Below are 14,809 nucleotides of genomic sequence, written 5' to 3' on the forward strand. Positions count from 1 at the left end.
GTGGCCAGGCATGGTGGCTCATGCCTATAATCCTAGCTACTCAGGAGGCTGAGATCTGAGGATCAAGGTTCAAAACCAGCCTGGGCACAAAAGGACCTGAAACTCTTTGTCTCCAATTAACCTCTAGAAAACGGGAAGTGGGGTTTGGCTCGAGGGTAGGGAGCTAGCCATGAACTGAAGAGCTCTGGGACAGCACCCAGGCCCAGGGGTAAAGGCTACCACCTTTAGCTGAAGAGCTCAGGGACGGCCAAGTTCAAGCCCCATGACCCACAAAAATAAATAAATAAATAAATATGTATTGTGTTAACTTGATTTTTACTAGTTCAGAGAGTTCTCATGAAAATCAAATATTAATTATACTTATTACTAAGTATTGCTCCATGAAATGAATCCCATGGGAATTGCTGTGGAACCTACATGCAAATGTCAGAGGAAATATGGCTCAGTTGTTAGCAATGCTTCTAGCAATTACACTTCAAAAAGGATACTCGAGAATGAGGAAGGACAATGGCAAGTGGTGGGTCCAAATTCCACCCTCCACTCACTGGAAGACCCTGGGTTACATCAAGTCCACTGAAAAGCAACAGTCATCTTTATTTTATGGGAGATGAAAATTAGTTAATTCTTACTCTCTTGGAAAGGTTTTGCTAATATAAATGCATTTTCTGTCATTGTAGCTCCAAATACTTTGTACTTTACGATGAAACATTAATTCATTCAGATATGTAGCCCCTATGGTACAATTTCAGGAAAGGCAGTATAAATTCTAAAGCAAACACCCTTGTAAATTTGCATAACTAGAACTCAATGTTATCACAACACATGACCCCAGATGACAGTTCAGAACCAAATAGAGATGTTCATATAGAAGCCTAGGTACTGCCTTCCTGGGAGGAAAGAGTCTACTCTGCCTCTTACAGCCACTTGTGGCTCTTACAGAGTCCTATGGTATTTTGGAAATGGAAATGGGGGTAGTGGGCTTAAAACCATAGTAGTAGCTGGGGACCCTGGCAAATCCTAAAAAATGAAGGTGTCTACAACTAAGTATTTAGATAAGTTAGACAGATTAAGAACAAGACTACTGTACTTTTGGCTTTTACCAGTTCATGAATAGTAAAAGGAATCCAATGGAAGTAGTGGGAACAATCAAATTAGTTCATGGGTAGTAAGAAATAAAATAATAGAGAAGATTTGACACAACTGAAAGAGCTATCAACTTTTAGAGCAGATGGACACACAGGGAAGATTTTAATAAAATAAAATCACCACTTGCTTAATGTACCATCTCTAGATATAAAGCTACTAATAAAGCTACCAAGTAACAAAAAGAGAACAAGAAATTTTTCATTCATCACTGAGCTTGTAGCAAATTTATTGAAAACTGAAGGCAGACCTGGAGGGAATATAAATCTATAGGGTAATTTATCTCTGGCATCCCTAGGCCTGTGGTCTAGAGGGGTCCCAGTTTCAAGGAACCTACCTGCATGAGGAACAGGAATCCCAGTCAGAGACAGTCTGCTCTGGCTGCCCCAACAAAATACCAAAGACTCGGTAGCTCAAACTGCAGAAACTTATTTCCTCCATAGATCTGGTTGCAAGAAGTCCAAGAACAGGTGTTGAAAAGGTAGTTTACAGATGGGTGCCTTCTTGCTGTGTCTTCATGTGACCTTTCCTTTATGCTCAAGAGGGAGAAGGGGGAGAGGATGCAAAAGTGGGAGCCAGAATATGTGTTCTTGTATCTTTTCCTTTTCTGGTAGGGGCACTAGTCCATGGATGAAGGCGCCACCATGACTGCCTTTGCCTTTAACCTACCTACCTCATAAAAGGTCCAGTTTCTAAATAGTCACTCTGGGAGATAAGAGGTCTATGAGACTATGAATTACGGGGAATACATAATCCAGTCCATAAAAGGGATTGAGCTAGACAATCAGCAGGACTAGGAACCCACCAAGGGCAATGTCTTTACAGATAAAACTAGGAAAGTACCTACCTTTCCTCCTTTGCTCCAAGTGAAACTACAAGAGGTCATCTCTTTGGGGGCAGCCTTATCACAGACACACACAGAAACTTAGGCCTTATGCCTCTCCTCTCCCCCAATGTGCAATTCCATGTGAATTTCAGCTCTAAGATGAAGTAGAGACTGGCAAATCCACTTTTCAGAAAAGGAAATTCTAATACATTTTAGAATCAGAGAGACCAAGAACAGCAAAACAGAATTTAAGCGATACAAATAAGCATCTTAGTCTAATGGACAGCCAAATGAAAAATGTGTATACTTCTCATGAAACACCATTGAAGTTTGCTTTGTAACCTAGAATGTGGTTACTTTTGTCAAATTTTAACAATTCCGTCTCACATTTACCTACTACCTGACTACAATTCAATTAAAGGAGGAATAAATAAAAAAAAAACAATTTAAAAATCTATGTATGTTAGAAAATGAAGAAAACAAGCCCCAAAACATGTATAACTCAAAAGAAATCATAATGAAAATCAGAATACTTCCAAAGCAACTATTTTTGTATTGACTTAAGATGATCAAATGAAAGATTTTATAATTATAATAATCAGTGCAGACCTGGACAAGATGCGTAACATCTCTGATCAACACAGCAGTATGTTATAAATTAGGTATGAACTTGGGGCCTAGACACTGCCTTGACTGAAAAAGCTAAGGACAGCTAAGGACAGAAATCATCTACTATGTGAGCCACCCCTCTTCTTCTGGCTTTTTTGGTGGCTAACTGGAGATAAGAGTCCTGGACTTCCTGCCCAGCTGGCTTCAAACTGTGATAACTATGATCCTCACGTCTCAGCCTCTTGAGTCACTAGAGTACCAATCTTGAGCATCCAGCATCTGGCTAATTAAAATAAAATTAAAATAAAAATTAAATTAAATTAAAATTAAAATTAAATTAAAATAAAAATAACAGTGACTCTTTGGTCTCGGCCACCGACATGCCTTCTTGACTGAGGAAGTCCCGAAAACTTCGAGGCCACATGAGCCATGGCCACGGCCACATCGGCAAACACCAGAAGCACCCAGGAGGATGCAGTAATGCTGGTGGTATGTATCACCACAGGATCAACTTTGACAAATATCACCCAGGTTACTTTGGGAAAGCTGGTCTGAGGCATTACCACTTAAAGAGGAATCAGAGCTTTTGTCCAAGTGTTCATCTTGATAAGTTGTGGACATTGGTCAGCGAGCAGACAAGGGTAAATGCTACCAAAAACAAGACTGGAGTTGCTCCTATCATTGATGTGGCTTGATCGGGCTACTACAAAGTTCTGGGGAAAGGAAAACTCCCTAAGCAGCCTGTCATTGTGAAAGCCAAATTTTTCAGCAGAAGAGCAGAGGAGAAGATGAAGGGTGTTGGGGGTTCCTGTGTCTTGGTGGCTTGAAGAAGCCACACTGGATGTTCATTCAATACTCACATTCTTTAAAAAAAAAAAAAAAAAATTCTTGTTTCCCAGGTTCCAAGTCACTGTGTCCACTACTATGAAAACCAAAAGGGAAACCGGGAAACCAATTCTTACAGATATATCTGTAATACCTGGCAGAAATTCTGTATTATATCTATAAATTAAATCTGTATTATAATACAGAATTTCTGGCATAGTATGAAAATTAAATGTTTAAAGATCAAAAAATGTTAGCAATTAATTTGGGTCTAGGGCCCTTAAATTCTTTCTATAACTATAAAATTTACAAGGAAAATGTTTATTCAAGTGAGGAATATGAAGGAATAAGAAGGATCAGAAATCCTTCTTATGATAAGCACAGACACACTCCTACTCACACATACTATCCCTGGGTCCTGGTGACAGCATCTGCTTGATGGTGTGGTGGAAATTAATGGCATTCCAAGAGTGCCCATAATACAAAGAGAATTTTCATTTACAGTTACCCTCCCCTTTCATGGATATTTTTGGAAGTATTTCTTTTTCCACCCACGGAAAGAGAATTAAGAAAATTCCAACATGCCTTAGTGTCAGCAAGTGCTCTTTTTGGTTCAGGTACGAGAGGATGATTGATGAACCTGTCAAGCCTACAGTAGCAGACAGAGAAAGTTGGCAGAGATTCAGTGTTATTGAAAGAAATCTCAATACTTATTTCATCTCCTCTATTAACTTTAATCACATTTTCAACATGTAGCCAAGAATGAAGCTTTGACAGTGGGCCATAAATTTACACAGGCAAGCATTGTCAATTTTGTCCAGTCGCAACACTGAGATAACACAAGAGAGTTGGACAGTTTCCTTCCTTGTGCCTTTTTTTTTTTTAACTGAAGAGCAATAAAAAATGTTATGAAGATTTATCCATGCCTCAAATTGCATGTACTTTTGGTAAGGTTATGGCAACTTAAAAAAGCAGCTTAAGTCTTCAATTAGATGTTTGATGTGTATTAGTGTGTGTGTGTGTGTGTGTGTGTGTGTGATTTGAACTCGGGGCCTGAGTTCCTGTGCTTTTGTACTTAAATGTGGATTTTTAAGATCACAGTGCTGACAGACTTGGTACTGTTTCATCATAATACACCTGCTTATGAGAACAGACATTAACACTAAAAGGGATTTACATTTAACACAGATCATTTGCCGTGCGGGCAAACACTTCTGGTTTAGTCGCAGCCAGAATCTTTATACGGTTACCAAGGGACTCCTTGGCAGATTTTGCTGATTACTCATTAAACAGCTGAACTACGCAGAGACATTATTTGCCTTATAAAGCTTACCCACAGCAAAACAGACACAAAAATGAGGTAAATACTATGGGCAAGATTATAATTCCTGAAAAGGCTAAAAGTAAAAAATATTTTTGGTAAGCATTTCCTCCTAATTGTTTTGAAAGATGAAAATATTAAGGTGAAGGGGCCGGGAGTTTGGCCTAGTGGTAGAGTGCTTGCCTAGCATGCACGAAGACCCAGGTTCGATTCCTCAGTACCACATACATAGAAAAAAGCCAGAAATGGTGCTGAGGCTCAAGTGGTAGAGCTCTAAGCTTGAGAAAGTCCAAGGACAGTGCTCAGGCCCTGAGCTCAAGCCCATGACTGGCAAAAAGAAAAAAAAAATATTAAGGTGAGAAGCCTACAGAACACAAATGTCTTGTCCAATGAAACACCACCATTGTGCTACACTGAACTACCTATTAGGAAGGCTTGCAAACTTTTCAAAGCCCACCACGGCCACCTTTGCCAAGGGAGGGACAATGTTCGGACTCTTACCTCGTGAACAAAATGAGAACATATATATTCAAATTACTCATGCATGAATACTTTAAGCATTCTTATTTATCACCAAGAAAGCAATAGTTACCATACCCCCTTTTTTTTCCCTTCCCATAGCACCTTGTATATGTGTGTGTGTATGTTGGTACTGGGGCTTGAACTCAGGGCCTTGTACTTTCATGACTTTTTCCCTTACAGCTGGTGATCTACCAGTTGAGCCACAGTTCACTTCTGGCTTTTGTTTTTTTTTGCCAGTCCTGGGGCTTGAACTCAGGGCCTGGGCACTGTCCCTGGACACTTTTTGCTCAAGGCTAGTGCTCTGCCATCTGAGCCACAGCAACACTTCCAGCTTTTTCGTTGTATGTAGTACTGAGGAATCAAACCTAGGGGGCTTCATGCATGCTAGGCAAACACTTTACCACTGGGCCACACTCCTGGCCCACTTCTGGCTTTTTATTAATTATTTGGAGATAAGAGTTCCACAGACTTGTCTGCCCCAGATGGCTCTGAACCTTGATTTTTAGGTTTCAACCTCCTGAGTAGCCAGGATGACAGGCATGAGCCACCAGCATATAATTCATATCAGCCTGTTAAGCCACAAACTAATATTAACCCTGTAATCCTGTGTGAGAATGAATTGTCTAAGAAGTCTACACTTGAAGTTCCTCTCAACTAATCATTGGAAAAGACCAATTCTGATGACCACAGAGTGAATCTATCCTATTTTCCCTCCTCCTCTAAATGATCACATATAGGCACTTAAAACAGGAACAATGTGGTACTCTTCTTCCCTTGGACATCTGACTGCTACCAGCAAAAACTTCTGCTGGAGCCCAGAGTGTCACTGAATGTATTGCTAAGCAGAAGCAAAGGGTAGGCAGCTGGTGGAGTATTTTGAGGGAAAGTCAATGTCTTCTCACTTGTTTATCCTTGCTGTAGTTCAAGTTCTTAAAAGGTGGAAAACTTCGTAAGGTCCTTCTCCATCTCGGCATACTGCTCTTTAAGCCTCTTCATGGCTCTCCGGTGCTCTTCTTCCACCTGGGCCAGTCTGTAAGGCTGTTCTTTCATGAAATCCTCCCACTGGAGCACATGCTGCTTCTCACTACTTACTAAATGGTCTTGATACATCTAAGAAAAGAAAATATGAAAGTTGGCTAGGGAGAACCAACATAGTGAAAATGGCTATACTGCCAAAATTGATATACAAATTCAATGTAATCCCCATCAAAATCTCAAAGACATTCTTTACTGAAATAGAAGATATAATCCAAAGATGCATATGGAACAAGAAAAGAGCTAGAATAGCCAAAACAATTCTAGGCAAAAAGAGTAATGCTGGTGGTATTACAATACCAGACTTCAAACTCTACTCTAGAGCTTGGTATTGGCACAAAAACAGACCAGAAGACCAGTGGAACAGAATAGAAGACCCAGAAGTAGAACCACATATCCATAGTCAACTTGTATTTGTTCCACTGTATATCTTTGGCTCCTTTGTCAAACACTTTATTGAATTATTGGTGCTGGCAAAACTGGGCAGCCACATGCAGAAAACTAAAAATTGACCCTAGCCTTTCACCATGCACAAGCATTAACTCAAAGTGGATCAAAGACCTCAATGTCAGACCAGAAATCATGAAACTGCTATACGATAAGAGTAGGAGAGACACTGGAACTCATAGGCACAGGCAAAAGATTCCTGAACAGAATCCCAGGGTCACAACAGATTGGAGAGAGACATGATAAATGGGACTACCTAAAAATAAAAGGTTTCTGTACAGATAAAAACATAGTCGCAAAAGTAGAGAGACAGCCAACCAACTGGGAAAACATATTTACCAATAATACATCTGATAAATGCTTTATATCCAGTATCTACAGAGAACTCAAGAAACTAGTTCCCTTGCCCATTTAGTGAATGGTTTGTTGGGTTTGGGGGGAGGGGATTAAAGAGAGACTTATCAAAAGAGATTAAAATGGCAGAAAAGCATATGAGAAAATGTTCATCATCTATGGTCATAAAGGAAATGCAAATAAAAACAGCCCTAAGATACTACTTTACCCTAACAAGAATGGCCAAGATTTTGAACTCAAACAATGACAGATGCTGGCGGGGTTGTGGAGAAAAAGGAACCCTACTACACTGCTGGTGGGAATGCAGACTAGTTCAGCCACTCTGGAAAGCAGTGTGGAGGTTTCTTAAAGAGCTGAAAATAGACCTTCCCTACGATCCCGCCATACCACTTCTGGGAATCTACCCTGAACATCATAACCCAAGATATGATAAGGACACCTGCTCAGCTATGTTCATCTCTGCACTATTCACAATAGCCAGGCGATGGAAACAATCCAGATGCCCTACTGCTGATGAATGGATACAGAAAATGTGGTATATATATATACAATGGAATTCTACATAATCAACAGACAAGATAAAATAATGGCATTCACAGGGAAGTGGATGAGTCAACAGTGAATCATGTTGAGTGAGACAAGTCAAGACCAAAGGAACAAAAGGCGCATGGTATCCTTAATATATGGCTATTAAATCCAAAGAGTACAAGAGCGAGGACTCAATATTTGCATACCCAATGCCATGGACATGGTAATGAAAATATAAACATAACTATATAGATATAAAAACCTATGACTCTATAGACATAATGTTTTATTTCATAAATTAATGTTTCTATGACATACAAACCCTTAGATTTTAGAACTTAATCCAAATTAGGCTAAGTCCCAGTGATTGTATATAGAGATTCCCTTCTTGAACACTTGTTAAACTTGTCATTTGAAATATGATATAAAAATCAATGTTAATAAATTCTTTAATTAAAAAAATATGAAAGTTACATCACATCTTTCAGGCAATTGTTTCTATGTACAGAAGATATAACCATAATGTTCTTTTTTTTTTTTCCTGTGGGTCATGAGGCTTGAACTTGGCCTGGGTACAGTCTCTGAGCTCTTCAACTCAAGGCTACTACCTTACCCTTGAGCCAAGCCCCACTTCCCATTTTCTAGAGGTTAATTGGAGATAAGAGTCTCAGGTCCTTTTGTGCCTGGGCTGGCTTTGAACCTTGATCCTCAGATCTCAGCCTCCTGAGTAGGATTATAGGTGTGAGCCACCGTGACCGGCTCCATACTGTTATTTTCAATATTTTGTTCTTTAACAATTAGTTGGTATGTTCAGTGATAAAATTGTTTTACAGACGGGAGCCGAGCCAGAAGCTCCCATCTGTAATCCTAGATACTCAGGAGTTGGATCTGAGGATTGTGGTTTGAAGCCAGCCAAGGTAGAAACTGTCAGACTCTTACCTCCAATTAATCAACAAAATCCTGGAAGTGGAGGTGTGGTAACATACAGCCTGAGCAAAAAAAAAAAAGTTCAGGGATATTACCTGGGCCATGAGTTCAAGTCCCAGGACTAGTGTACACACACACACACACACACACACACACAAATATCTTAGAGGGCCAGGAGTGTGGCCTACTGGTAGAGTGCTTGCTTGCCTAGCATCCATGAAGCCCTGGATTCGATTCCTCGGTACCACATACACAGAAAAAGCTGGAAGTGGTGCTGTGGCTCAAGAGGTAGAGTGCTAGCCTTGAAGAAAGCCCAAGGGCAGTGCTTAGGCCATGAGTTAAAGCCCCAGGACTGGCAAAAAAAAAAAAAATGCATTACAGTTTTTTTCTTTCTTGAGACACAATCAGGCAGGCTACAGACTCGTGACTCTCTTGCTTGTCTCCCTAGAGCTAGGTTATAGATGTTGTTACCATGTCTGACTGCGTAATAGTTTTAATGACGGAAATATTTCATATTAGCCTGGTGCTGGTGGCTCCTAAGGTATTGAAGAGGCTGAGATCTGAGGACTGCGGTTCAAAGCTAGCCCAGGAAAGAATCTCCGTGACACTCTTATCTCCAACAAACTACTATGAAAAAGCCAGGAGGGATGCAGTAGCTGAAGGGGTGGAGGACTAGCTTTGAGCACAAAGAGGCTCAGGGATAGCACCTAGGACCTGAGTTCAAGCCACAGGACCATCAAAATAAATAAATAAATAAAGTTCCTCTTACCATATTGAACAGGAATACTCACATTCTGAAATTCAAATGAGTATCTTTTAGGATTGTGTGTGTGTGTGTGTGTGTGTGTGTGTGTGTGTGTGTGTACATGTACATCCTGAGACCTGAACTTGGGGCCTTAGGTTCTCACTCTGCTCTTTTTGCTCATGGTTAGTACTCTATCACTTGAGCTATACCTCAACTAATAGCTTTTGTTGGTTAATTGGAGGTAAGAATCTCAGGAATTTGTCTGTCCAGTCTGGCTTTGAATTTCAATCCTCAGATCTCAGCTTCATAAATTCTAGAATTAAAGATGTGAGTCAGTGGAGATTAGCAAGTGTATAGTATCTTTAACAACAACAAAGCAATTTTTCACACTTCTATTAATCCTCAAGTTCCAATTAACTGTACATAGATACAATTAATCAAATCTAAAGAAAATATGCTAAAAGAATCACTATAAGAATTAAAATTCTGCAATTACAATAAAAAATATATGAAAAAAAGAAAAAATTAAAATTCTGCATTGAAGCATTTTTAGATACATTAGGTAAAACCAACCATGAGTCATTGTAAAAGATCTAGCCCTTAAAGCAGACCAACACCTAAAACTTCTGTGTCATGAATCTATGGTTTTCTTAAGATGGCCCTTAACATTTCTATATAAGGAAAAAACTTCTTTCATTTGAACACCAAACAATAGAGATGAAAGACTTTCTCACAAATGTTCCATTCTCTTCTGTTTAGCTTTTTGTTTTTATCAATGATAATGATGGAAATGATACAAGTAAATTTATATTCATACTGCTAATATTCTACGTCTAGAAGTTTAGATCCAGTCAGTCTTAAATCCTATTAAACAAGCTAACAGAACCTGAGACAGGCACAAACCATAAAAACCTACAAGGCATCTGAGGTCACTATTAATTTCTGTACAAGAATTCCAAAACTGTAATGAAAAAAAGGACACCTGTGTACTGAGGCTAGACTTCAGACTAAGAGGTCTACTACCAAGAAAATAGCTGTGAGGGAAGGTTGGAGACTACCTTCAGGCAGCCAGCTCATAAAGTGCTCCTTGCTGAGTTCTCTTCACCTAGTTCACGATGACCTGAGAGCATATTGGTTGATCTAGTCCTTCATCAGACAGAGTGTAGCTGTTGCTAGATGCTTACACCTCTTGGAGATCCTCCTACAAGGTTACACTGTTCTTGTTTCACAGAGAGATAGCTAAGGGCAATTCTTTACTGCTCCAGTGGCATTCATTGAATAGTTGGGCTCTTGGTTCAAACTTTGGTCTTTCTGTCGTGGAGTTCACAGCAGGTACTTCAGGGGAACAAACACAAGGCAGCTAAATGTTTCTTTCACAAGGCAAAAAGTTGCTGGGAGTCTGTGCATGCTAGGCAAGCACTCTCCTACTAGGCCAAAGACCCAAGTTTGATTCCTTGGTACCACATACATAGAAAAAGCCAGAAATGGTGCTGGTGCTCAAGTGGTAGAGCTCTAGCCTTGAGAAAGTCCAAGGGCAGTGCTCAGGCCCTGAGTTCAAGGCAGTATTGGCAAATATAAACAAACAAACAAACAAAAAACAATCCATGATATTATATCACAAAGTAAAAAAAGCTTTGAGACCAGCTTGGCAGGACAGCTCTGCCAAAGTCCTAAGTACCAGGACACATTGAAGTGAATCTAAAATTTGAGTTCAGTCAAACTTGCCCTTAAAATATGTCCCACAAAAACTGGAGTGTGGAGGTAGCAGAGATGTGATGGGGTGCCAGGAAGGGTGGGATCAGCCAATAACATATTCTTCAGCTTTATGGGCTATAACTCCCAAGGAATAAAATTCGAGTTTATGAAATTCTTCCAATGGAACCCCTCCAAATCAGTCTTTCTACTAGAAAGAAAGGAAAATACAAATGTAGTTCATCAAAACACTTTGCTTTAATTTTATTTTAAATAACACACAAGCTGAGGTTTTTTTTTAATTGAACTCAGGCCCTCTAACAAGTATTCTACAACTTGTCTAATAGCTCCAGTCCTTTTGCTTTTAGCTCATTTTTTAGATAGGGTCTCATGCAAAATTCAACTTGGAGATGGCCAAGCTCCCAGGAACTAGGATTACAGGCATGTACCACTCAACCCAGATTTAGCTGGCGTTTTGATTACTTCATGAGGCTTGGGTTCCCCCTCCTACTTTACCCAATGTAGCTCAATGAATTAAAAATACAGACTTGGGAGGCATATACATCTGTCTCAAAGTCTGGCTCACTCATTAACAGTTGCATGACAGTGATCAAATTAAAATTTCTTTAGTTAAAAGAGAAAAAAACAGGGCTGAGAGTTTGTGCATGCTAGGCAAGCACTCTACTGCTAGGCCAAAGACCCAGGTTCGATTCCTCAGTACCACATACATAGAAAAAAGCTGGAAATGGTGCTGAGGCTCAAGTGGTAGAGCTCTAGCATTGAGAAAGCCCAAGAACAGTGCTCAGGCCCTGAGCTCAAGCTCAGGACTGGCAAAAACAAACAAACAAACAAACAAACAAACAAAAAAAGCTAGGTGACTAACTCATACCTGCAATCCTAACTTACTCAAAAGGCTGAAATTTAAGGATTGAGGTTTGAAGCCAGCCTAGGCAGGAAAGTCATGAGACTATTATCTCTTCAGTACAAAAGACAGGAAGTAGAGGTGTGGCTTAAGTGTAGAGCACTAGGCCTTGAGCAAAACAGCTCAGGGACAATAAAAAAACACAAAAAAAGAAAATCTCAGGGACCGAGGCTAAGCTATGAGTTCAAGCCCCAGAACTGGCAACAATTTAAAACAGAGGAAAATAAGCTAGATATAGGTGGCTCATGTCTGCAATCCTAGCTATTTGGGAGCCTGGGATCTAGGTTAAAGTCAGCCTAAGAAAGGAAGTCCATGAAACTCCATCTCCAAATAACCAAAATCAATGTATGCTGGAGTTGTGGCCTAAGTGGTAGAGTGCTAGCTGAGCAAGTATGCTGACCAAGTGTGAGGGCTATGGGTTCAAACCCTGGTACCCCCCAAAAATGGGGCAATGTTTTACATTCATAAATATTTATGAAGACTGGAGACAATGCAGGCTAGGTTCCTAGCTCAGTGAGGAAGCACTTAATAAAAGGCGAGGTGGCTTGTGCCTGTAATCCTAGCTACTCAGGAGACTGAGATCTGAGAATCAAGGTTCAAAGCCAGCCCAGGCACAAAAGGACCTGAGACTCTTATCTCCAATTAACCTCTAGAAAATGGAAGTGGGGTTGGCTCAAGGTAAGGTGGTAGCCTTGAGCTAAAGGGCTCAGGGACAGCACCCAGGCTGAGTTCAAGCCTCATGACCCACACACAAAAAAGGGCAAATATTATTGATATCACAAGTAAAACATCTAGTAGATAAGTTCATTTTTTTATTCCTCTCCTGCCAGTTAACTGTAGCAATAGTGTGTGTGTGTGTGTGTGTGTGTGTGTGTGTGTGTGTGTGTGTGTGTGTGTGTGTGTGTGTGTGTGTGCGCGCGCGCTCTGGTGCTGGTCGTCGACCTTGGTATTGTACCTGAGCTTTTTACCAAGGCTAGTGTTGTACACTTGAGTCACAAATCTACTTATGCCTTTTTAGTGGTCAAATTGAGAAAGATTCTCATAGGCCTTCCTACCTGGGTGGGCTTGGAATTGAGATCCTTAGATCTCAGTCTCCTGAGTAGCTAGTCCTACAGTTCAACCAATACAGATAATTCAAATGAAAGTAATGGTCTTTTTCCACCCACTTTTACATTCAAACTCATTTCTCCTTAATGTATCCACTGCTAACCATTTGGCTATTACAAAAAGACTTCACTTAAGATGCTATTTGTATTTTATAGTTGCAGAATACTATGTCTAATGATGAGTATATTCATGTGGTATTTCACACAGGCCCTGCATATTTTGTTTTGGCCTTTCAAATTTAAGCGATAGTAACTAAAAGCTAACAAGTCAAATGAAAATCTTATCTTGCTGATTAAGATGCTTTTCAAGGTCTACTTCATTTTTTCTTTGTCTCCACCTTTATACGTAGCAACTAGGCATTTGTAAAGAAAGATGGCATGGTGACTATACACGTACATACAGTATGTACCATGATGTAAGATTTGGTATTTTCAATAATGCCTAATTCATGTTAACCTGCAACATTTCAAATGCTCAGAAAGACACTAAAAATATAGAATAACTTTAAAAGATAATTTTTTTTGTAATATAAGCAATGTTGTTAACTAGGATTTCTCTAAAGCTCTTTTTTTTATCCATGATACCATGATATAAATGAAGAATTAAAGCAAGGATGTGAATATTTATACAGCCACACTCACAGCAGTATGCCTGAAAGGTGGAGACAATGCAATCCCAGTGTATAGAACAGAGTATACATATACTGTCAATAGTCAGTCTTAAATAGGAAAGACTGCTGCATGACATGAGATGGATGATTATGAGGAATATTACATTGAAGAAATCAGCCAGTCAAACACACACACACACACACACACACACACACACACACACACACACACACACACAAACTGTATAATTTTTAAAGATACTGTTCTGTTTTTGGAGTAGCTAAATTCATATAAACAGGAAATAGAATGGCAGCTGCCAGGGTAAGGGTAGAGGGAGATGAGAAGTCAGGGTTTAATAACTGGTTCAATTGTACCCATTAAATTGACTTTTATTGGACACTTGTATTAAGAAAATAACACACCAGAAAATAACATACCAGCTTATATAATGTTTCATACATTTAGAACTAGTTCTGTAAGTAAACTCTAGGCTGCACAATAGAATTATTTTGCATGTATTAGTTTTAAGTCAGTGATGCAGAGGGTGGAAAAGGTCTTTCTCGAGTGATACCTGGTTACCATAACCCCAAGTCAGAGGAGGTACAAGTGGCAACTAGAAGGTAGAGGCCGAAGATCTTGTTAAATGAACTACAATGGCCAACATGGCACCAGAACAAATAATTCTGTCTCGGCTCCAAAGTATCAGCAGTGCTGAGGTGAAGAAACCCTAGTTTAGGGGAAAATCCTGACTTATCCAGCTAAAGCTTAAAAGGCCTTTTGGGAGCCAGGCACGGTGTCAGCATAGGTTGGGGGATTTAGCTCAGTGGAAGAATGCTAGGCTTTGAGTTCAGTTTTTAGCATCACCACAAAAAAAAAAAAAAGGCAGCAGTACTCATTTCTCATTTTCCAACCCTATGAAGATCACAGCTTTACACGATCACTCTGCTCCACATGAAGATCACAAAGGAGCATCCTAGCTGTGGACACAATGAAATAAAAGCACACACGTTTACTTCAGTATTGTTTCTAACATGCTTCAAAACCCAAGGCTTGCATGTGAGCTGATGGATGCTGTGAACTACCTTAAGCCTCTTGACTGAGTACTTTTAAGAGCAAGTGAACTTTGTCTGCTAGCTCACTTCATTTCATGACTCCTAACTGCCAGCACCCAACACACAACTTTGCCTTGGTGGTA

The 14,809-nt window shown here is 39.8% G+C and overlaps 1 protein-coding gene and 1 pseudogene across 1 annotated transcript in view; one reads left to right on the forward strand and one right to left on the reverse strand.

The window, feature by feature from the left end:
* Positions 1-2,958: 2,958 nt before the first annotated feature.
* Positions 2,959-3,405, forward strand: LOC150048466 (large ribosomal subunit protein uL15 pseudogene; annotated as a pseudogene).
* A 998-nt stretch (positions 3,406-4,403) lies between these two features.
* Bloc1s5 (biogenesis of lysosomal organelles complex 1 subunit 5) overlaps positions 4,404-14,809 on the reverse strand; it is a 39,863-nt gene continuing 29,457 nt past the window's right edge. Inside the window, exon 5 of the mRNA XM_090356450.1 lies at positions 4,404-6,356. Within this exon, the coding sequence (XP_090212576.1) occupies positions 6,177-6,356 (180 nt within the window). The 3' untranslated portion in view covers positions 4,404-6,176. The remainder of the gene's footprint in view (positions 6,357-14,809) is intronic.

This window comes from Megascapheus bottae, chromosome 22 (genome assembly GCF_031878675.1).
Source record: "Megascapheus bottae isolate mThoBot1 chromosome 22, mThoBot2.hap1, whole genome shotgun sequence".
In the NCBI taxonomy this organism is placed as follows: domain Eukaryota; kingdom Metazoa; phylum Chordata; class Mammalia; order Rodentia; family Geomyidae; genus Megascapheus; species Megascapheus bottae.